The sequence below is a fragment of the Coturnix japonica genome, chromosome Z (genome assembly GCF_001577835.2).
Source record: "Coturnix japonica isolate 7356 chromosome Z, Coturnix japonica 2.1, whole genome shotgun sequence".
Classification (NCBI taxonomy): domain Eukaryota; kingdom Metazoa; phylum Chordata; class Aves; order Galliformes; family Phasianidae; genus Coturnix; species Coturnix japonica.
This window is the reverse complement of record NC_029547.1, coordinates 46,664,211-46,689,222: the sequence shown is the minus strand read 5'-3', so window position 1 is coordinate 46,689,222 and position 25,012 is coordinate 46,664,211. Positions and strand designations below refer to the sequence as shown.

The window sequence follows — 25,012 nt, the reverse complement described above, 5'->3', positions numbered from 1 at the left end:
AAATTCACCCCAGTATCTTTATTGTTGACATGATGGGATATAGGAGTGATGAGGTTTGAAAAATGGTGATTCTGTGGAGGAATATAGTTTCCTTTGCCAAGTCATCTGAGGAATTAACCTTCCAATCAAAAGACTCATGGTAGTAGCATTAAATGTCTCTTGCAGCTGCGTCACAGGTATTTTTATATTACAAGGTTTTAGCAAAAGTAATTCTTGAGATGTGTCTTCAGAATCCTTCAGTTAACCAATACATTTATGTAAGATGAGCCCTTCTCTTTGTCTGGTTTTATCTGATAAGAGCGTAGAACTTCATTAATTTTGTTTGTATAGAACTGTATTAGTCTATTTAATAGTACTTGCCATGCAGCTTCAGAAACCACATGCATTTTGTAGCATATTACTCTGATAAAACTAGTATGTTGTTTGAATAGCTTCCTAAGCTTTTTTTGGAAGGGAATTAATTATTTTATTGCTATTGCTTCATCTCCACTGAAAGTTTGTGTTTAACTTGTTTTATTTACCACCTGAAAGTTAGAATACTTGGCTAAGATTACATTTTCCATTGTATTTCATTTCTAAGTTATGTTTCTCAGTTCTAATGAATTTATTGTTCTTGTCACAATTTCATGCCATTCTGTTCTCATGTCCCTTCTGCTAATGCTTCATATCATGATTTCCATAGTATTCTTCCTGGAGTGTAGGGAGACAATTAGATCCTGAAGCTTGACTTCTGCTTAATTTTTTTCTCAACTGCTACTATTAACAAGATTACAAATTAGGACAGTATTTTGCAAAGTCATGTGGCTGACTTAGATCTAGAGAGTGCTTTCCTGATCATTACAAGTACAAACAGCCTTTTCTCTCTGTCAATATAATCTATGCTGTTTCTCACATTCATTTATGAAGTCTTTATTAATACGTAGTACTTTCTTCAAAAGCCGGGGAATACCGCTTGCTAGGTTCTACTGCTTTATTTATTTTTATTTATTTATTTTGTACAGGAGGTATAGCTTTATATTAAAAACAAACAAACAAAACCCATTTTCTGCAAGTTGGCATTTTTTTATGTTGTGTATGTTAGTACTAATGATACATACTCCTGGGAAAGCATCCTTGCAGAGTCTACCCTGAAAGTGTCTTGCCTGTTGAGATAATTAATTCTCTGCTGAGTTGTAATTTTCTTTCTGCTTCTACTCATAACTACAGTTATCTCATTTTTCTTCATATTCCCCGCTTCAGACATTCACAGGCTTTTCAGTGGTAAAGGGATGCTTGAAACCTGTGGTGAGAGTCATTTTGATGGGAAACACACTTTTTCACTTCGTTTATATTTGATTTCTCTATCTCTAGATTGTTGGTGGCAGGTAGGCCTTCAAATGAGTAGATTAAAGATTCAACAGTAGAAACTCATTATAAAATCTCTCTTAGTGTACCTCTGTCTCTTGGTCAGAGTTCTAGGTTGTCAGATATATGTAGGTCTTTATAAACTTCCATATTTTCAATTTGATGTTCACTGATGTTTATGTGTAAATAATATTTTGAAATGAGAAAAAGAAGATATTATTCTGTGAGTTCATGAGAGTGGTGAATAACACCTGTTTGTTGATCTAGATGTAGAATGGAGATTGTCAAGAGAAGTGAAGCTGCACAAATAATCAACCTTATTATTCCTTTTCTAGTGCATGTTCTTGGATATGCTTAAGTGTACTGTGAAAGTTTAGGGCTACAGTGTCCAGCTATCTGAATAAATGAAGAAATTTTGAAAACCCACTTAATGGAAATTCTCTAGTATTACTTTGTTTCAGACTCTAGAATATTTTGCATATTATCTGTCCTGTATTCCAAGGACTTCCATGTTCAGGATCGTTTATTAATCCCAACTTGACCTTGAGAAGAAAACAAAACAAAACAACAACAAAAAACTGTCTAGAAGACTGTAGAACTCTGGATAAGCCATCAAATTGCATTTATGTAGGTGCTGTATGTGGACTAATAAGCCTGTCAGGATCTAGGCTGACTTACACTGAGTTCAGATTAGTAGGAACTGACGTACACTTCTTCCAGACTGGAAGATTGATTGAAACAGTAAAACAGAACTACTGCTGTGGCATTCCACTGCATATTGCTATGCAAGGTCTGTGCTTTGTGTTCATAGCTATGAGTCTTGACATGACCACAACCTCTACCAGCTGTGGTATTGTCACTATGAATATGTAAATACAATATGAAGTACAAAGTTCTTATGCCTGCTTTGGTGCTGTGTAATTTTCTTGATATCACCAGCTGTTCATTGAAATGTACCATCATCCTATCTGAGAGCTAGATGGCACTGTAGTTACAGAAATTCTTTTTGCAATAAGTGCGTTAATACGAAAACTAAATGAATTGGTGCTGCTTAAGAGAAAGGTAATTTTTGTTAATTTACTTATTTATTTGTTTTTCTTAACATTTCAATTTGGTTTTCTTTAGAACCATCAAGCGAGTCAGGAAATCATGTAGTGGTATATATTACGAGTACTGTTTCTTAATAGTTTATTTTGAACTAGATGCAGATGAGCATGTATGTGCAGCTGGAAAACAATTCAACAGCATGCAGCACTGTAATGTAGCATTGCTTTAGCAGCCTTCACTGATGCTTCTTATGAGTACTGAAGATCTGTCCCCATTTAATTATTTTTCTGAGAGAAGTTTAACTGTCTTGTACTCTGTCAAAGTTAGAAGTGAGATAACAGCTGGATATACAGTTTTGGAAAGTTTTCTGTATATCCAGCTGTTTTTTGGAAAGTTTTTTATAGAAAGAGAAAGAAAGAGGAAGGAAGGAAGGAAGGAAGGAAGGAAGGATAGGAGGAGGAAGGAAGGAAGGGGAAGGAAGGAAGAAGAAAGGAAGGAAGAAGGAAGGAAGGAAGGAAGGAAGGATAGGGATGGAAGGGAGGAAGGGGGAAGGAGGAAGGGAGGAAGGAGGGAGGGAGGGAGGGAGGGAGGGAGGGAGGAGGGAGGAGGAGGGAGGGAGGGAGGGAATGGAGGGAGGGAGGGAGGGAGGGAGGAGGGAGGGAGGGAGGGAGGGAGGGAGGGAGGAGGGAGGGAGGAGGACGGGAAGGAAAAGGAGTGAGGAAGGAGGGAGGGAGGGAGGAAGGGAGGGAAGGGAGGGAGGGAGGGAGGGAAAGGAAAGAAAGGAAAGAAAGGAAAGAAAGGAAAGAAGGAAAGAAAGAAATGCTGCTTAAAATAATTTATTTGTTCTAGTTTTATTTCCACAGCATGCCTTTCTTCTGTATGTGGTTAAAGTAAATTGGCTTAGTACCTTAATGACATACAGTGCCTGTAATATTAGTTCAAACTGGATGTTGCAAGCTGACCTAATAGAAATAGCTGTTCTAGTAAGTTCCAGAATTGGATTGTGTGTTGTGCGCTGTGTTAGGCAGACTCTGTCTAGGTAACGGTGCTTTAATGCTAAGTGCAGCACTTCCCTCTATCAAGAGCCTTTGCAAAAAACGTTGAAAACTGCATTCTGCATGGTTAGATATGCTTGTATGATGGAAAACATTGCCCTTATGTATACATCAGTAACAAGAATTTGCAAGGATATAAAAACAAGCTTTATTGTTTTTTCAGTATGCTTTTTTAATTTCTTTTTAATTATGAATGTCCATTTTGTCAGTCTGTAGAAGCTGCCTGGTGAAATATTTGGAAGAAAACAACACTTGTCCCACATGTAGAATTGTTATACATCAGAGCCACCCTTTGCAGTATATTGGGTAAGTATGAAAGCAAAAATGCAACTAGTTTCACTCTAGGCTGTTTTAAACTCTCTAATACAGGACAGCTTTCTCCTGAATTGTCTTATGTTCTGATCAGCAGGCTATAAATTTAAATGTAAGTTTTTGATGAAATTGTATGAGGAGATATAAGATCAAATTTTCCTACGAATTTTCAATTCCTCGATATCTGTTAGAATTTTTAAGGCTTAAGAACATGCAAAGTACACACTTCACTGTTTAGTTTTTGAGCAAGTTCTAATGGATCATAGAAGTTACATAAGTGAAACACGTATAGAAATAATAATTCTACTAAATCAGCAAAACTTCAATGTCTGATATGTGTATATATATGATAGTATATGATACATACATTGCAGATAATATCAGTGTATGCTTTGAATATACAAGTAGATGCCAATAGGGAGGAAGGAATTAGTGTGGCTCAAGGCAGCATCTTCATCTACGCTAAAGCTACAGGAATATGGTGCCTTGGCTTAGAAGTTTGTTTTCAGTGCCAAAAGGGGCCAGGAAGCAGAGCACCAAATTGAGAAAATACAGAAAGGAATTCACAAGTTGTGTTTGGTCACTGAATACACTTCAAAGGAAGTATTCTACCTATAATGATTATAAAGTACCACCCCTTTGAGACTAAAATAGTCTGCCTAGCCTACTTTTGTCTTATTTATTTATTTATGGAATAAAGAATTGTTGGTCAAAAGTTTCACTGTACAGATTCCTCATTTGTATTCATCTACCTTGTCTGGAGAACCTATAAACCAAATGTGTCTTCTCTTTTACAATTCTTAATGATGTTAAATGCTCACTTCTGATCTCAAGGTGATGGTAGGTTTACTCATTTCTGTTGAAATAGTTTTGGATATGTTGCCAAAACTTCCATATGGCGCATGAAAATCCAAGCCATTGTAAATGGGATTGCTATTGCTTGAAATTATATGAATTTTCGGATTAATGGTTTTGGTTCTCCGTGTAGTCCTACTTCAGGAGGTACATAATCATTCATTACACTCTTCGAATTGTTATCATTTCTGTAATTGTTCACTGGTCTCCACTGCTGTGAAGTGCACGTCAGGTGATAAGAAACCTGTGACTACTCTTGTAAGCCTGTTCTCTTATTTAAGTCAGATCCAGGATTTCATACTGCAGGGTCTGTTGAGGTAATGACCTTGCAGCAGCTGAGACAGATACTTAGATATTTCTGGTTTTATTTATGAAGTAGAATTTAGGATAATCCTATGTTTCTTTCTGACAGTGGCTTATTGTAGACTAATCTAGAAATTGAGGTAAACAGTAAGTAAGTTATGATTTAAAACAGAGATCTATATTTGTGAGCTTGCTATTAAGGTTTAGAATTTCAGCCAGACCTCGCACGTATGAGTTTATTTCTCTTCTTTCATTTGGGAAATATCCACATGGGCTCCATAGATAAAAGCATGGCTTAAGAGCAAAATCAAATTTTGTTTATGCTGTTCCCTCCCCTCCCCTCCCCTTTCTTACCTTTCTTTTTCTGTATATCTGTGCGAGCTTGTATGTGTTTTATTTTCTTTAATTTTTGTTAATACTAGTAGGGATAATGCAGGAAGGTGAAAGATGAATCTGTAGATACAGAAAACATATTATTGGTGATTCTTTTCTACTAAAAATGTGTTTACCTTAAAATTTCAAGGAATTTTGAGATTACTGGTGACATATGAGCCTGACTGCTGATGGGAAAAGCCTAACTCTTCCTCTTATTTCAATGGGCTTTCATCTTAGTCTTTATCTCAGTTCCTTTCTAATTACTCTAACCTCTTATTTTTTGTAAATACTGACTTGAGAATTCAAATTCTGTTTTAACAGATTTAGAGCTTGTAAATAATTCTAGCACCAGGACTTATTTAGCACAAATGGTTTGAAACAAGCTAGTTGGATTGGATTTCTCATTCTGTTTTTTCCCCCTTGATAGTCATGACAGAACAATGCAAGATATTGTTTACAAACTTGTGCCAGGCCTGCAAGAAGGTAAGATGTAGTATGATCCTTTTTTTAGACACAGTTTTGCATATACTTCTATAAGAGTTACAAAACAAACAAGCAAGAAAAACCTACAACCAAATAAAAAATCCCACAGTTTCAAGTAATGATGTACAGAAAGGGGTGGGGTGGGGGTGTGGGGGGGGAGATGAGGGGGGATTGAGGAGAAATTAAATATACAGAGGAAAACGTGTTCTTTCATTAGTTCTATTTATTGTGATTGATTTGGCTTCATATCTGTTCTACCAGTAATGTTATGGAGAGGAAAAAAAAAAATACAAGATGGGATATATAGTCAAAAAACAGTATTACCTAAACCACAACATTAGTTCAGCTTTTACATGTTGGCACCATGCAGCTGTTATTTGGTGTGTTTTTTTTCTCTATATAAGCTGTGGATCTATTATGCAAGATTTCCAGAATTCCCAGAGGTAGAATGTAATGCCAGGCTGTATTTAGTTTCAGTGAGGTTTTCCTCTACTGAGCAAGTCCTCAGCAGTTCGTATTCTCATAATTCTCTTTGAGACTGGATCTGCTCAAATAAACAAGTACTTTACAGTATCTGCCCTGTGATGTTTTTGTCTTATTTACGTCACAACTTTTATTTAAATAGAATATCTTAATTCACTTATGATGAAAAAATGGATTACTCAGATATTGATAAGCAAGCTTAAATAGATTATATGAAAATTATTTCTAGCATATTGAAAATAAGAACAGTAAATGAAAATTCAAAAACAGTGGTTCAACTAAAATGTTGTGGGAGGATTCATCATAAGGCAAAGTACTTAAAATTGTCTCATTTTAATAAAATATTATAATAGTAGCTGTACAGATGACTTTATAGTATTCTGGCTGCAAATAAGGTCAGGCACAACTTGATGCAATAGCAGAGATAGAGGATTAAGTGGTGACAACTTCACTACTTGTTGGCAGTTTTGTTCCACCTGCAAAGGGAGAGATTTGGAGTAACTTCAGAAATATTGCATTAGAACTTCATTACAGGGGTTAATATTTACAATTTTTTAAACAGCGGAAATGAAAAAGCAAAGGGAATTTTATCACAAGCTGGGCATGGAAGTTCCAGGAGACATCAAAGGGGAAACCTGTTCTGCAAAGCAGCATCTGGATTCTCATCGGAATGGTAAATTACTTATTCTTTGTTGGGTAGGATGCTGTTCATAACTGTCTAACAGGTCTGCCAGAGGTGCGTGTCCAGCTGGTTTTTAAGAATTGCTTCATCACGCTGTGAAACATGGTGCATGTAGTCTGGTTTTGCCTCCTATTTGTTCATGAAACCTTTATTTTTAGCTTCTCCTTCACTCTTGGTGAAGGTGATCTCCAGGGTAGTACCCACATGGGGACTCAGTGAAACTGTGCAACTCCTGCAGTGCTAGCAGTTGAACTGAATGCTGTGCTGTATGCTTGTTCTGCTGTTTTACATGTGGGTCTGTTGGCAGCTAGTATTGCTAAACCAAATAATTACTGTCTGGGAAGTTATTCAGTATTGTACTCCTGAACTCTGCTGCTTGAATCACATTAACATGAGAATCTGCTGAAGAGTGTTATCCCACATACTTGCTTTCTTATCTAAGGTGAAACTAAAACAGATGAAAATTCAAACAAAGAAACTTCTGAGGAAAAACAGGAAGAAGATAATGACTACCACCGAAGTGATGAACAGGTGGGCTCATAGGTCGTGTTTTATTTTTATTTGGTGTTCTAGCTTTAGGGCTTAGTTAAATTAACAAGGAAAAGCAACTGTTTCATGCTATTTTTTTTGCTGTTGTTTTCTGCCAAAAACAAGATGCAGTGTTGCACTGTGTTATCGTGTAAGTATGAGTTAATCTTTGAGAGACATCAGGAATGGGTAATATTTTAAAGCCTCTTTTGTTAAAACTTAGTGGTTTTGACATTTTACAGAGTTTCAAGCTATTTATTGGCTTTCAGCTTAATACAGATTCTCTGTCCTGAACCTGTATCAATAATTATGAATAAAACCTTTTTCTCTTAATGTTTATTTTGTTTTAGGTTTCCACTACTTAGACAGTGAAAGTTCTGTACCATAAAAATAGTAAAGCTAGGAAGTCCACCATCAAGTTGTAAATGCAGTGCACATTTGAAAGTGAAATCTCTCGCTAGGATATACCAGCCATGCCTTTTATATTTTTCTCATGTCTCCAGTGTAAATTTAGCTTGCATTAATTTTCAATTATAAAACAAGAGAACTTCCAAAGGGATTGTACCTAATACTAGATCCTCTTAGCACATGAAGCGAATCATCACAGAGATTAAACTAAATTACAAATTGATGGATGAGAAAAGTGAGAATTGAAGCATAGAAACAGAATAAGCTTTATTTTGATGCTTATCTCCTTAGAATTTTATAAGTATGTTATATCATTTTTATCCACCCTTTTGAAATTAGCCATTTTCTTTTAAACTTACATTGAATTTCTCTGGAATTAGCAATTACATTAAAAGCAAGGAGTTACAGTAGAAGCAATTGTTAAGAATTGAAAACAGTTTTCTTATTGTATTTCAGATTCTTATTAGATGTAGGGCCCTCATGAGCAATTGTCAGCCTGTGAATATGCATTGACACATTCTTTTTCCATCATTAAGAAAAAAAGCTCAGGGAATAATTTTTAGTCAAGCATGCTTATCACTAAGTGACAAGTCCTTAGGAAATGTTTTCTTTAATTGGACTGCATGCATTTCAGTTTAAGGAATATTAGTATTTTTCAGTTCACTGTATTAATGTAAACTGCTTATGGATGCGTAATGAGGACTGCAGTAACTTGTTACAGCCAGCCCTGACTGCTTGCTTTTTCCTGAAGGTAAGCATCTGCTTGGAATGCAATAGCAGCAAACTGCGTGGATTAAAACGAAAATGGATTCGCTGTTCAGCACAAGCAACAGTCCTGCATCTAAAGAAGTTCATTGCCAAAAAACTAAACCTTTCTTCTTTTAATGAGGTAATATTTTAATCTTCAAATAGAGTTCTGTGCATAAAAACTCCTATGGAAAAGTGTGGGATCGTTATTTTTCAAAGCAACATCTTATTTTACTTTCTGAAAGCAGCAACAATCACAGTGTCTTAAATTGTATTTCTGTATAGCCATTTCTGTAAGGTAAGAAGGTGAACTTAAGTCTTTTTTCTACAAATACAATATTTTTTTCACATTTAGTTTAGAAGTTATGGTCTTATTTCCTGTAGATTTTCTATCACCTCCTTACCCTAAATGTTACAATTAAAGTGTATCTCTTTTTCTCTGTTGGATTTATAAAGAATTTACCTATTAGTCTGCAGTGCATCTTATCCATACTTGCACCAAATGGCTTTGTTATGAGCTTCTACATGCACTGAAACAGACTTTTCAAGGAGCTTTGTTTCATACATTATATTCGGGTACATATATGGTTGTTTCATATACATGGCCCTTGCAGAGGTTTCACTTTCACATTCCAGGGGACAGCCCGTAAAAAATAGTTAAGCACTACTGATGTTGATCTTCAGGGAAAGCAGCATGAATATTTTGTTCTCTGTGCTGTTAGTGAAGTCGCTGCCTACCACAAGCAAAGTGCTATGCCCATGCTTTCCTAGGGAATACTTGGAATAATGTGAAGAACTTATGGTGAACTGTACCATAAGAAAGACAATTCTTTTTATTTAAGATTCCAAATTAACATTTAAGGCAAACATGTAATGCAGCTTCTGTTTACCACTTCTCTCACTTTACCATTTGCTCACAGTCTCCTTTCATCTCAGTCATTTGCTTTTCAGTCTGGAGTGTCAACACCTTTCTACTCAAACCATTCAGCAGCTGGCTTGTACCTATATTGCTTTTGCTTTCTGGATTCTCTAATTTCACACCACTCTCTTTTAGTTGGAGTATGTCCCCAGGCTTAGCTAGGCTTCCAGAGACAAAACTGGAGCATCTTTTCTCTTGTCATCATCTGGTTTATAAACAGTTGAATCATGGCTGGAGCCCAACAGTAGCATCACTGTTTCAAAAGGGGATTTTTTACCCTTTAGATTAGGCATTTTTCTACAGGCAAAGCTTTGATTTTGTGTTTAAACTCCTTGTTCCACGCCAGTAGTCTCTGATGTAACAGTCTATTATCCTTCCTAATGAAGGAACAAACTGTAACAGGTACTGTATATTCTTCTGTCACCTCTTCCACTTTCTTACAGAATGTATAAATTGTGGTGCAGTCAGTGTACTAGTGCCACATAATTTATCTGTGGTAGCAACTGTTAAGTTTCTAGGCATTTGCTTACTGCAAGTTTTTCAAGGTTTGAGTTATTGCTGGATTTTTAGAATGCCCAACAAAATATTGTAAAGCTTTTGGGAAGAGGGCATTAGCTCTGCTTGGGAAGGTAAGTCAAACAGTTATTTCTAGCTCATGCAGTGTATTAGAGATAGGTACAGCACTTCTATGTTGAGAAAAGGCATTGTTTTCTTTTTTAAAACTACTTTTGTCTGCAGTGCAACTGCAAGATGAATAGTTCCACAGTCTTTGGAGAAAAGAAATCATGCCTGACATTTGTAGTATCGTTTGAAAAATGTTTCACAGAGTGTGTCTCAACAAATTCACTGTCTTCTTTGTTTTGTCAGCTGGACATATTATGCAATGAAGAGATTCTTGGCAAGGACCACACGCTCAAGTTTGTAGTTGTTACAAGATGGAGATTTAAGGTATGACATAGTGATTTCAAATAAACCATAAAACGTCTGGATTAAGAATGTTTTTAAAATGTGTGCCACTCACAATTACAAAGCAATTACTGCAAACTCATAGCTATCTAATGCAGCATTTTTAAACAATAAGTGTTAAATTTGATTCTAAGAAAGTGAAGGAAAGTAGAATTAAATATTACTAAACAAGGGAAAATGGTATGTTGTGTCAGCTGTCGGACTGCAATCAACTGGCAAAATAATTGGAAGCTGCAAGAAGGTATTAATTTTAGCTGTGATAGGTGAAACTGATTGTACTCTGTGTAGGTGGGGGAAGGAACTGTGATGAAGGAAAGGCAGAAGTTTTCAAAGCAGTTCTTTCCTGTAGCTGAACAGGACCACTTTATTTCTCGAGGAGAAAGAGTAATTGCAATGCTTGCCTGCCTTAGTTAAGGAGAATTCCAACAGGGTTTAATAGGCATAAACATGGCATGTTAAATCTATTGGAGTACATCTTTGACTTACTGATTGTTGTTTCACTGAACAACCACTTTGTAGCTGAATAATAAAGTGGAGCATTCATTGTAAGTGTTAGTTATCACAATAATAATAGCATCTCAAGTGAAATGGATGTAAGAATGAATTGCAAAGTTGGGCACTTATGAATCGTTACATCTACAGATTCACTGTATGTATATTTGGTGCTCTTTGAAATAGGAGGTGGGATAATGGACAACAAACAGAACTCAAGCTTACAGTGTATACTGAGATAGAACCACCTAGTGGCTTTGGATGACTGAAAGATGTGCAGGTGGGAGTAGGAAAGTGTCTCCTTGTCTGTGTGTAGTAAAACAGTTTTTTTCTACATACAGCTGCATCGCAGATACAGATAGAAGTTCAGCTTTTGATTTGCAGACAGGTCACAATTATAATCCTAATTTTTTTTCTTGAGTGATCAGGAAACAGGTTTGAAAATGCAGTAATAGCTCAGTGACAAGGCTATGGTTATTTGGGATAGCAAAGTCAGATTAATCACAAAGGATTTAAGCAAGCCTTTACAGTTCTGTGTGATCAGAGATTGATGGATAACGCCTCAAGTTCTATGTGGGTAAATGCAGAGGAATAAATACTAGGAAAAACAGTGTGCTGAACTTTATGAAAAGATGGCTTGTAAGCTAACTGAATTTGTGAGAATTTAAATCCTAATGTAAGAAAAAAAAAGTGCTAGGAATTTTCATGAAAAATAAGTAATTGTGCAAGGGAATCCAGTTGACCTACATCTGCAGAAATCTACTGCTCACCTTTATCACGGAGATTTTTGTACTTTTGAGTCAAATGGAAAAGGCAAATGTGTACTGATATACTAAGTGAAAGAGGTGGAGAGCGTAAGTTGAAACTCACAGAGGCTCCAGAACCTCCATCAAGGGAAATGATTCTTTTCAGGATGCACTACTCCTTGATGGGAGATGTTTTAGGTGTTAGAAATGTACAGGTGTACCTATATAGAAAAAAAGAACAATAGATATATTCGTAGAAGAGGAATTGAACTATTAAATATATGAAATACTGTGTGATCTTATACTGAATTCTAGACATTCGCATTTCTCTCTTATTAGGCTTCCTTAGTTAAACAATCTTGATAGAACTGATCATAAGGTGACCTATTCCTGACAAAAGGGAAAGGATTCTCCTTTTGATCTGAGCTTCACAGATTAAATTCCTTCTTGTCTTGATGCAGTTTTGACTGACCAGACAGCTATTCTGATGGTTTGTTGAAGCCTTGGTTTATGAAACAAAAGTTTTGTCTACTGGAAAGGTGAATTCTGGCTTTGTTTTTCTTAACATAGCTTATATTTCTGTCTTGCAGAAAGCACCTCTACTGCTACATTACAGACCCAAAATGGACTTGCTGTAAGAGACCTTTATTGTCCTTCTGGACAGAGTTTTTTGCAGAGACTATCATCTGGCACCTTCTTAGTGCATCACTAATCACATGATATGAATCAGCCGAATACTTTTGGAAGACTGTAGTGCTTTCATAGCTGACTGTCCTTCTGAATATTTCTCCTGGGGATGTGCTATCTGGATTTCTGGACAGAAAATATTTATACTTATTTTATATGAAAGAAAGAAATCGAAACTCAACAAGACACTACCAGCACTAAGTTTACAGATACTGAAAACACTTCACAGTTCCATGTAGCTCAGCCTGACTCATCTCTTACAGTTACACAGAAATAAGTTAGAATGTTGTGGGGTGATTTTAAAATGTTGCTTTTGACACCAAGTTGCATTTAGTTACTTTTCACATTCTGAATATTTAAAAATATATTTTTGCAAAGTGTTCTTGTCTTATATAGTATGCCTGATTGCATTGGCTTTAATCAAGTTCTGTAGATCATTGAACATAACTAATGATATAGTGACTGGTGATATTTATTATGCTGCATTGAAAACTTTTGAAAATCTGGGAAAACAATGGGTTTATTTGTTGGTTTTATCCAGTTGTTGCTCTCCCTCAGTTTCTGTTTTAGTAAAGTTTTAATGCCCTTTTTGCATGGTGATTTGGTAAGATTAACAGTAATCTCTGCAGCTGATTTTAATGTGCCCTGATATTTTGCTGTGGCATATATTGCACCACATAACGATAAATACTCAAAAGTGCTAGATTTATGAACTTTAAATATATATATATAAGTATATATATATAAATAAGCATTTCTTATGTAGCTGTGGCTTGCAGAAATCAGTTTTTACTGTAAAGAGAATTTATTCTCACTGGCTAATGAAACACTGGCTCATGGACAACATTGGGTGATATTGCACAATTTTCACTGATTAAAAATTCCTCAGAGAAGTAGAAGCAGCTTTATATTTTAGTAACAGGTTTGTATTTTCCTCACCCGTTTTCTTGTGAAACCGTACCGTTTTCTTTAGCACAATTACTTACTGTTCTGGGGGGTCAGACAAGATTATTTTTACACCTTCTGGCCTTAATTGATAACTGTACTTGCATCAGCCCTAACAGGTGCAAGGTAACATACATGCCATGTGTGTACACACATATACACACATATAACTGTTTATGTTATGGAATGCACCCTCATTAGCACTTAGCAGTGTTCACTGCATTGTTTGTAAGGCCTTTTGAAATTGTCACCTTTTTAAGAACAGAGTTGAAAGTGATTTCTGCAAGCTGTATACTGTATAGCACATGTAGTACAGATACAAGAGCGTTCAGCTGCCAGCCTGTCGAGTTACCTAGAACTCCAAGCATACTATTAAAACCTGGAAACAGTTAACCCTGTAACTTTTGGAAGGGTTTTCCAATCAGCTGAAAATGCTAGCTGCTATACATACTATTATTTTTTATAAACTGCCTTTGGATAAGAAAGCAAGCTTGCTTGTAACTGCCCTGCTTTGTCTGTCTGTGCTTATTCTTCAGCAAGAAATTATTATTTATTACTGATAACAGGAAGCTGATAGTGCAAGAGGTTTATCTCAGCATTTTAAGTCATCTTGAGCTTTCAAAGCACCACATTCCTTAGCATATCTCCTGCACTTTCATTCTCTGGGGTCTTCAGCCCTCCTTTCTTAGCTGAGCTGCTGCAGAAGGGATGCTCCATTTTCTCTTTATCTTTACAAAGATAAAATATCTTTCTCATTTTTATTTATAGTCACAGATGTGAATGGGAAGTAAATCAAAAAGTGTACAGGCAGAGAAAGAAAGGGAGCCTACTGAAATATGGGGATGTAAAGGAGATGCAGATGCTAAAAAGGGCTGCAAATGTGAGGGCAAGATGATAGGTAAACTGAATGCTTGCATTAGGCCAAACTCCATATCCTGGCCTTCCATGTGAGTGTGCATGCACCTATGAGCAATGGAATCGGAACTCAGCTCCAGTTTTCTTCTGCTGTTTCCAGCTCTTATGTATTTCAGCTTTTACCTCTGGTTAACATGAATTAGCAGACGAGATCATGAGTCTATCTTTTTGTAATCTTTAATGAGAACACTGAAAGCAGGTGTTCCAAATGCATATGCAGATTGGCATACCAGGCCCTTCTGGAACTGTTCATGATGTTAGCGTTCCAGCGTAAATAAGGGACTGGCTGCAGCTAGTGAGGCAGAGTACAAATGGGACTGTATATGAGCCACTCTCTACACCTGATGTAGACATAGAATTAAAGCACCCAAAGAGTATGCTGATTAAGGTGGTTTTTGTGTGTGTATGTGTATGTATGTGTGTGGATACATACACATTAACCCACGCTCTTTATGTAAATGCATGCTTCCTGAGTGAGATCTGCCTACCTCAGAAGGAGTGTACTGCAGAAAGCTTTTGTACATCCAGACTCTGAAGCAGTGCTTATAAAGCGTGCTAGGATTTTAGCACTTTCCACTGCAGTTGTACAGCTGAGAACTCAGCTGCAAAAAAAAGCATATTCAGAAGCCTTTCAAATCTTTCTCTTGCTATAATAATCTGCAGTACGAAACGTATATTTGGAAGTTTGTAGCTCTCTTTAGAATCACTTGAATATATAATGGTGCTACCAGTACATTGAAAGTTCTGTTAATAACAATATAGATAGGTAAATTCAAGGCAGTATTAGTACCTACAAATGCTTTTTTTTTTTTTTTTTGATGTTTTGTTTTCTTTGTTTGTTTCCTCATTTGTGTGCAACTGCTTTTGCAATGTCTTTCATTTGATAAAGCCTCATCAGTAAAAAGAAAAGGAAAAAAAAAAAAAAAGAGAGATAAATCCCAGTTATTTTTCTAAATCATATGTCATGGCATCATTGCTATAGATATTCTTTCCCTCAGGAGGGGTTGGGATTGTGTCTGGACCATATATTTATTTACTCTAGCCTTACTAGAAGACGACAATGCAATTGAATTGAACTGAGAGAGAGAGGCCTCCTTTGGGTCAGAGCTCTGTTTCACTTCTGTGAAGCTTAAGAGACAGTTAATTTATGTCGAGATTATATAGTAACCAGGGTTCTGTTCAAACTTGAACTGAAAGTTGGACTCAGCATAGATATCTCTCTGTCCTAGTGAGATCATACTCAGTTTGTTTTGGATTTTGTCAAAATGGCACTACTGTGAAGTAGTTTTCACAATTGCTTACGCTGGTAAATAATTGCAGTAAAGAAGTATCTTGTTACATTATCCTCAGCAGCAATGAGGCTGATGAATCACCCAAGCTCGGAGTCTCATTAAATATAGTTTCATTAAAAACAGAGAAATCAGATAGAATATATGATATTAAATAAGATTTGGGGTGTTAAAAGTAAACTCTATAAAATTATTTATTCTATTTTAAGCCTTCTGTCTTATTTTGCCATCCAAGTATTTTTGGTTTCAATGGTCCAACCTTATGTACGGGCATATAAAATGAAATTGTAAGATGTTTTTACAAGCTTCTTCCTTTTACATTGAGTTTAATTAGCTTTTGTTTGTATGTTTTTGTTTTGTGTGGATAAAGAACGTTACTTATGTTTTTGTGCAATAGGTTTGAAACATGCATTTATTAGGCATATGTTTAAATTGTAAATGTAGCATCTACTTACCGTTAAAAAGGAACGTAGATGGAACTTTTGATTTGTTTGAATGGGGTTTTATTTGGGACTGTTATCTGGGAAGGCTGGTTTTTGATTTGTTCTTTATTTTATTTTAAGAGTGAAGTGCGGGATTTAAATCTGTCTGAGTACAAGAACTGTCTGTCAGCAATATTCTAAAATAAATGATCTTGCAAGAAATCTTAATGTGAACTGTGGAAGCAATCGGCAAGACTTGCAGCCTATCTGAAAATGTTTTGTGCCATTGTTATGTCTGGTATCTTTGTGTACCATCAAATCTGAAAATATTTATTTATTGTTTTTGGTCGTGCAATAGTGTACACAACACTATCATCTCTGGGGATATGGGACCATAAAAAATATCAGACTACAACTATGATGGTGCTATTTTTTCCAATAGGCTCTGAGCCTTTGAAAGCTTATCTGGCTCTTTTGTCTTCATAACGGCATAATTAGTTGTAGGAGATTGATATATATATATATTTTATTATTATTATTATTTTTTTCCTTCTGGATGGTAAATGTAACCATAGTGCTAGCCTGTTTTACAACATGATGCATCTTACCATTGAGCTAAATATAATAGGAAAAAGCCAACCAGTCAGTACGTCAGCAGGTGAATCTTAGTAAGCTTGTGCTCTCAACAAAACTTAAGATGCATTTTGTTCAGAAGGCTGGACTGTACAGAAAAATCTAGTTTCTCTACTTCCTCAGGTGATCGCTTCAGTTTGGATATTTCACTGGAGATGCTAATGCTTCAGCTCCTTTGCATAAAGCTGATGAAAGGAGAAAAAAAAAAAATGTCCTGTACACCAGAATCTGCACGTAAAATATAATTAACTGTAACCAAGAGGTCTTGGCATCTGTTGCTGAAGTAAAAACCTATAGAGAGTACATTAAGGAAGATGGGAACAATACTTCAATCTCTGCTTTCATGAAAACTTGCAGTCAGTACAAACACTCTCTAGGAACTTGCTTTCTGTGGCAAGCTAACAGTAATATTTTACCACGGATTTATGATTTATTTGTATACAAATTAAAGCTCCAGTCTTGCTGTTTAATCCATGTTTGATCTGTGGAGCTTCCTGAAAGTCTTTGAAAGCCACAGTGACCTACCCAGTTGAGTGGTAAGAAGGTGGGAACTAAACGTCTGATTCCACGAGTGCTTATATTGCTAACTTTGCAAATATCCTGAATGATTCTGCAGAAACCAGGGTGTTCGTTCAGGTGGTGGTAGGTGTGGCTGGAGGATGGAGTCTTGATTTTTAAAGGCTGGAATGATGTTCCAGTACTATTAATTTTTATTCGGAACTGAAAGCATAGGTTTACTAGAATCTTGAATTCAAGTTACTTATTCGAAGAAAGGAGAGTTTGTTCTTTCCTTCTGCAACAAGATTATTTTACAGTTGAGGGACAATAAGCCAGTGCAACCACTAAGCCTTTATTCTCTCATGTGGCATAATAAAGATACTGAAACTGTCACAGTGTAAAACCATATTTTTGGCTTAGCTTCATTTGAAAGTTTACAATTTTTTATGCTTTGTGTTGCTGTGTAATTTTTGTACTATTGGTGGCTAGTTTTGTCTGAATAAGCCTTTTTGGATTATTGCTTAATGTTTTGATTTTATGATAGTGAAGCTTGTATTCAGTGTTTTGCCAATTAATATTATATGCTTGTTAATAAAAGCAGAGAAACTAACTGAAATCCTGTCAAGCTGGAAGTTATTGTCCCATTTTTTCCTTCAAGAATATAAGGAACTAGTCAGCCTAATACCATGGCACTGACTAACCCAGCATGACTGAAACAATAATTTTGTGGCATGACATGGTCACAGTCAATATGTCTATAACCCATTTTACTCAAAACAAACAAAAGCATGGCCTGAAGTATTACCCCACTGCTCAGAGCAGTGATGTGCCTGTGACAAACGTATGGCATATAAATGCCAGCTAGGAAATGAAATGGCTTCAGCTGCATGCAGGAAAAACATAGTTACCCTGATGTCTATATGTATTTGTAGATAGAAATGTACTTATGAGAACTGTGTGTTGCTTTCAGTCTGACTTTACCTGGTGATGCTGATGCACAAGGGCAGACTGCAGCATTCTAGGTGAAAGATTTGACGTGACTAAGTGTCACATGTTGAATTACAAAGAATATCCATGCATATTTGATTTTAATTTGGGGACTGTCACACTTGTGTCACCTTTTCTTTGCAAGCTGCTAGGAAGAAAGTTCTCTTGCCTGTAGGAAACTTACGATGACCCAAAAATGCTTTGCCTTTGAAAGAAAATGATCTGTTGTGGTATTTGGCAAATATTGGTGCTTGCCATCTTGGTAAATTCATGAGCTTTTTTTTTTTTTTTTTTTTTTCCCCCAAAACCTTAAACCTTGAGGTTTATTTAATGTCCTGGACAGAGCATAGATAGAGACTTCTCTTTTTAGCTGAAATTAATTAAAATACCTAGTCTGGATGCTACATTAAATGGGGAAGCAGTAGTTGGATTCCTTGCAGTATCTCTTTGCGGTAATGCAAATACAAAGCTTGTGTACTGCTGTCTACGCACTGAGAGAACTATTAGGGCTTTCTTTTTCTTTTTTTGCTATTGGCTTGTATGCAATTGCCAGCAACTGTGGGCTGGTTTGAAGTCAGAGGCTCTTACACATAGCTCATACTTGCACTGATAGTACCAATATATAGTTGCCCTGAGGAAATCAGCCATTTGCCACTGCTTTAGCTTCATGTAAACACCCTTGTGAGACACTCACCTTAGAAGGGTCTCTTTGCCTATATGTAGTCACTTAAAAGTAGGTAAATGTTAGCACTAATTCTTCCTGAGCAAGTGTTACTTCTTGTAAATCCTCCATGGTCTCGTTTTCTGTGATTCTAACGCTTCCCTGTACTTCATACTCTTGGTTGCTCTCATCTATCACTGAACGAACCTGTGATGGCTTGGTTTAGCCTGCTTCTTCCCTTCTTACATTTCCAGCAGCTATCCCAGGAGTGCAGAGATCATGTGCTAGAACAGAGGGCTTCATGCCAGTGTGATTATAGATTTTCTGACCTCTGTATACACTGGAGTAGGTAGAAAAAGAAAACCTCTGCTTCTCTTACACAAGCAAAAGTTTATAGCAATGTAACACTGCACACAAGTTGTGGTCTCTTTCTTTGGCATCTATGTCATGGAGAAATTGCTCAGGTTTACATGGGGATTAACTTAACGTGTATACCTCACTTAAGGAATGATTAAAGCAATGCCATCAGCATCTGTTGTACATGTGACTTTTGAAATACTTGTTGCAAAAATTGTTTTAGAAGTCAATGTTTCATATTGTTCCATGTAAAATATACTTGTAGTAATTCAAAATGTTCTCTGGCTTTGGTTTGGACATAAAAAATAATAATAAATTATTTGACTTTTAACGTCTATTATCACTACTTTATGTTAGTTTTAAATGAGTCTTTTAAAACTAGCTTGCTTTGTGGACTGTGGAAAACCTGAACAACAGGAACACACGACATGGCAGAACTAACTCCTCTTGTTACTTGAACATGGTGCGATCTGCTGAGTGACAGCAGAAATGGCTCCTGTTTAACTGTTCCTAGACTTCAGAGTTAGGAACTGCGCTAATAGCTGTGCTGCTGTCCCTGAAAGCATGGATGTGTTCTGAGGCTAATGAGCAGCAAAGTACGTTTTTCCCCCAGGGGTAAACCAACATGAAAAACTTCTTTCACTAACTGAATATTTTGCTATGAGTCAGTGTTGACAAGAAGAATATCTCCTTTTGTACAATACTGCAAGTTTCTTGAGCCTGGAGTAGTCAGAAAAAGATAAAATATATTAATTGATTATATGAGTATATCCGGATGGGGTTATAACACAATGCAACTCTCTGCACCGTTGTGTGGAAAGTCCTGGCATGTCTAGCATTCATTTGGCCTCCTGTTTTTTCTCTCTCTGCTTTTTCAAAAGTCCCCTCAATTAGCCTTTCCACTAGAAATTCAAGCAGTGTCCTGGACCTGGCAGAGAAGAATGTTTACAGGTGTACTCTCTACCATGGGTAGTATGAGGGCTGTAGCTATGCAAAGATGTCTACCCTTTTACATTATTGCACTTCTGTTGTTTAGAGGCGTTATATTGGTTGGGCTTGAATTAGGCACTCTGTGCTTCATATCTTGTATGTTGATGTACCTAAATGCACAACCTAAGTATGAAAGTAAGAACAAAACAGAAATCCAAGCAACTGCCTTCAGTAGGAAGGTTGATTGCATTGTTCCAATGGCAGGATGATGCTCTTACAAGCCTTACTCTTTTTCTCTTCCTCTGTCCATAGCATGCAATCCTTCATTCCCACATGTGATGAACAAGTTGTTTCATTTTTTGTGGAAGCCTTTAATGTTATATATTTAGTTATTTTCCCCTCGGATGCAAAGTTTAGTGTCCCTTGCCTTGAGTTTGGTCTGCTTTATTCACAAGAGCACAAAGCCTCTGATTCTGGGTGCTCTAAGATCACACTATTGCTGTTGTGGAAAATGCTGACCGCTGATGCAGCAAATAATGTTGCTACTTCTGTGTGGGTCTGCTAGTTCTCAGCAGTCTGCAGAGCAACAATTCTGCTTTAGATTGTGTTTTACAGCATAATATATTATCTGAAAGTTTTTGTGTTCCCATTTGAGCAGTGTCTCCATAAACAGCTGCAATGGATCGTGACAGCATTACTTGGATTTGTGATAAATGTGTTTTGCTGATTCCCAGAGTGTCTGGAATGAGACGAAGGGTATATTAGTGAACATGGATGTCAAGCAGAACGTGTATTCAGGTTCTACTTTCACATCATCTAGAAAAGATACATTCTTCTGTTTTATTTCAGCCTTACAGCTGCAACTTCTGTTACTTACCTGTTTCCTCCTCAGCTGTGAGGCTATCAGTGGATCTTTTTATGGCAGCCTCGGGCATTGCTTGAAACTTGTGGTAACATTGGTTTGTAACAGATTCTGAATAGTTGGTTCTGGCCCCTTTACTACTGGCACCCTTGCAGATGTTGTATGTCGTGGCTTCATAGGCACAACTGGCTTCTCACTCTGGAGAAGCAGTCTCTTCTTTCCTCTGCATTCAAAATAAGCACTCCCAACCCTGCATCCATTTTGGTAGACCAATGACTGCTTCACCTTCTCTCTCCAAGAGCTTTCAGGATTATGGGATCCTCAGGCTCAGAAAAAATCTACATAGTTTCACTGTTGTTCACAAAACTTTAAGAAATATATGAGCATTTCAAGCTGAACACGTGAGAAATGTTACTACCGGGAGAGTGGGAGTTCTGTGATGGGTAACTTTATCAGAAGTTCTCAGTTGTGAACTGCAACATGACTCCCTTTTTCAACATCATCTGTATTTTACTGATGCCTCAGTATCATGGGTGTAATATGCTGGAAAACAGGTTGGCCATGAGCTAACAGTGTGTCTTTGTGGCCAAGAGAGCCAATGGTACCCTGGGGTGCATTAAAAAGTCTGGACAGCAGTTTGAGGGAGGTGATCCTCCCCCTCTATTCTTCCCTGGTGAGGCCACATCTGGAGTACTGTGTCCTGTTCTGGGCTTCCCAGTTAAGAAAGACACGGATCTCCTAGAAGGAGTCCAGTGAAGGGCCACGAAGTTGATGAGGGGCCTGGAGCATCTCATGTTCAAGGTGAGTAATATGGGTCTGCTCAGCCTTGAGAAAAGAAGACTCGAGGGATCTCATTAATATTTATAAGTATCAAATGGGAGGTGGGAGACAAATGGATGAAGCCAGACTCAATGTTGTGTAGTGATAGGACAAGGAGCAGTGGACTAAATTTTGAATATAAGAATTTCAATACAAGCATGCAGAGGAGTGTCTTTATGGTAAGGGTGATGGAGCACAGGTTGCCCAGAGGGTTCTGGAGCCTCCTTCTATTCAAGACGTGCCTGCATGCCTACCTGTGTGATGTATTGTAAGGAACCTGCTTCATTACAGGATTTGGGCTCCATGATCTCTTGAGGTCCCTTCCAACCCCTGCAATTCTATGATATCAGCAAATTGTGCCCCAAACTTGCCTTGAATCTCTTACTTCCTTGTCCTTGCTTCCTTTGTTTCCTTGGGTTCCTTGTCCTCATCACTGTGGTAAGCTCTCCCTGCTGGATGTGAAGAAGCCTCACCAACTTTGCTTATCTTCCCTTGGCCGCTTACCCTGGTCCAGGAGCTGCTGAATGTTGCAGTTATGGCACATGCTTATTTTTGAGGGGTGACATCCATGTGGTAGAGCTCTTCTGGCACCAGAGGTGCCTTGTCCTTGGAGGTGTTCAAGGCCAGGTTGGATGGAGCCCTGGGCAGCCTGGTCTAGTATTAAATACAGAGGTTGGTGGCCCTGCCTGTGGTGGGGTTGGGAGGTGGGGGTTCTGGAGATTTGTGATCCTTGAGGTCCCTTCCAACCTGGGCCATTCTGTGATTCAGAGACAGCGAATAGCAGTTCTGCTCTACAGTGCCACAGGAATGTACTTTTGTCCCTTCTGGGCTTCTTTTACAAAGCTATGCTTTCTTTGTAAGAGGAGCTGTGCTTTGTCCTGGAACATGCATGGTCTGAAGGCAAATGCAGCTATAAATAGTGAGAGTCTCTCTTTGTTCAGAAAAACAGGTTGAAACTGTTCAGCAAAGCTGCTGTTTGTTCCTAGACTGAGCACTGCAATAGCTCCTGAAGCCTAAGCATGTGCTGGAGGGCATGGGAGAGAGCAGAACTCTTATAACTGACAGTGCACATTTGCTTTAGCCACATGCATTTCGTTTGCATATTATTGGGTTTTGAACAGACATAGCTGCAAAAGTCCTGGTGGTTTTTTGTTTCTTTGTTGGTTTTTTTTGTTTGTTTTGTTTTTGTTTTTGTTTTGCTTCTAGTTAATTTAGGGGTTATTTATGTTAATAGGACAATGTTGGACTGTTCATCTGACCAAAACCACAGAGCCCAGGAAGCAATGTGTTGCTGTCTGCTGCTTTGTATCTGCAGAGCAGTGGATGCAGTAGTGGCTGCAACTAATGTGATGCTTGCTAGTGACAATTAATGTAGTCACACATTTCTGTATGGTTATGCTCTTTGGATTTTTGTTTCTTATCCCTTGCTACTGATCCCTTCTTATTGATCCACATCTGCAAGGCAGTGGGCAGGGTGAATCAACTACGAGACAACCCTTTGTCTTATTTCCATCTTCTCTGGCTGTAACAGTGAAGAGTAAAATGTGCTTCCTTCTGGGAAGATGGAGGTTGAGGTGGCCCTTCCTGTGTCCTCAGGATGCATCTCCCAGGTGTCATCAGAAGAGTTAGGCTGTGTTGGCAGTGTGATGCAGAGCAGCTCTGCTTCAGGCCTGCTCTCAGGAGAAAAGCATTTTTGCACAACCAGGTGTTGCAGCAGATTTATTCCATCTGTTGGCACATAATTTATAGCCAAAATTAAGCAAGGCTGCTGCTACTTGGTGTACTTGGCTCAAGGTTACTCCAAGCCCCACTGAGGCCATAGTGCACTGGGACTCTGTGTGGGAGGACTCCCCCTGGCCAGCCTTGCGCCTCTGCAGACTGGTCTGATGGATTCCAAGCAGCACAGGACACTGCTCTGCAAATGCACAACCTCCTTCATGGCAGGCAGTTATAGCCCAGGGAATGCCTGTGCTACAGTGCTTGCAGAGCAACAGCTTGCGGCACTTTATCCTAGGTCAGACTCAGAGAAGTGTGCTGTCCTTACACTGTGTTGGATGTTGAGATTTCTTTTTAACTGTAAGAACTGCAATTCAGGAAGCCTCTTGCTTTTCTTCCTCCATCATGCTGAAGCCCAACTTCTTGCTCAGTAAGCATAAAAGCTATATACCTGCCTGTTGAGCTAGAAAAGCTTTCAGATTTTTCTTGAGGCTGATGCACTTATTCTTACCTTGCTCTGTGAAGATTTTCTATTACAAATCTGCATTCCTTGCCAGCTGGTGATCCGCTTTTAGCTTGTTTTAGGTGGGAGATGTCCATGCAATGCAGCACAAAAAAAAACCCCACAAATGCTGAGCAGTGTTCTGCTTACAACACTGTGCTTGCTTTCAGTTTGGCTTCCAGGCAGCACTGCTACATTTTGGGTTCAGTGAGACCTGTTGAATTCTGTCAGCTTTCTGTCAGTCAGTACTGGAGCAAAACCTGTCCTGAGGTGTTGTTTAAATCCCCCCGTGCAACCCTGTCAGATTACTCACTCTTTGTCCTCAACCCTCTGAATCTGCTTCCAAAATTGATTAACTCAGTCCAGCACACAAAGCTGCGTTCAATTCTCAGTACCCATTTCCAAGTGCAAGAGGTTGTCCTCTGAACACACCAAATAAGATGTACATGCTTGATGGAGCAGAAAGTAGATGAAATTAAAGGTTTTAGTTTATATTGATGACCAAAGAACAGATTGATGGCACAGGTCTTTAGGGATCTAGAGAGTAGAGTAGTTTTGATGTCCATGGTCTCTATCTGGAAGCCAAAGTTGAAACAAGCACAGAAATGGTACCAGAAACAGAATGTGCAGAGTGCACTTGCCTGTGTATTTCCATGTACGCTGTGGCCTTTAAACTTCACATGTATTCATCTACTGGAAGAATTCTGAAGCAAATAAGGCATTTGAGCACCAGGAAAATTCAAGTCAAGACTACATTTTTTGCTAAGACTGCTTAAACCACTGATTCTGATACCAACATGTTTCCTGCAGCTCTCAGGCCCCAGGCTCGCAGCAGGCTCTCCTGGAGCATAAACCTGAAAAACTGCTCAAGTACCTTGGTTGAAAAATGGACAGAACCCTCCATCAGGGGGCTCAGACCTCAGCATGACCCTGGGTGCCAGTCTCCCCAGTTGCTGGCAATGGGACATCGATACCTGAGGATGCAGCTCTGTGATGCCCCTACTGCTTTGTCCTGCTGCCACCCCTCAGCCTATTTATTTTAAA

At 38.0% G+C, this 25,012-nt stretch overlaps 1 protein-coding gene across 3 annotated transcripts in view; it reads left to right on the top strand.

The window, feature by feature from the left end:
* The window catches only part of PCGF3 (polycomb group ring finger 3), a 50,193-nt gene extending 32,443 nt beyond the window's left edge, over positions 1-17,750 (top strand). For all 3 annotated transcript variants that reach the window (XM_015849521.2, XM_015849518.2, XM_015849520.2), the window contains 7 exons: positions 3,656-3,752; positions 5,719-5,774; positions 6,820-6,930; positions 7,382-7,470; positions 8,627-8,764; positions 10,409-10,489; positions 12,336-17,750. In XM_015849521.2, the coding sequence (XP_015705007.1) occupies positions 3,656-3,752; positions 5,719-5,774; positions 6,820-6,930; positions 7,382-7,470; positions 8,627-8,764; positions 10,409-10,489; positions 12,336-12,383 (620 nt within the window). In that variant the 3' untranslated portion in view covers positions 12,384-17,750. The remainder of the gene's footprint in view (positions 1-3,655; positions 3,753-5,718; positions 5,775-6,819; positions 6,931-7,381; positions 7,471-8,626; positions 8,765-10,408; positions 10,490-12,335) is intronic.
* The last annotated feature ends 7,262 nt before the right edge of the window (positions 17,751-25,012 follow it).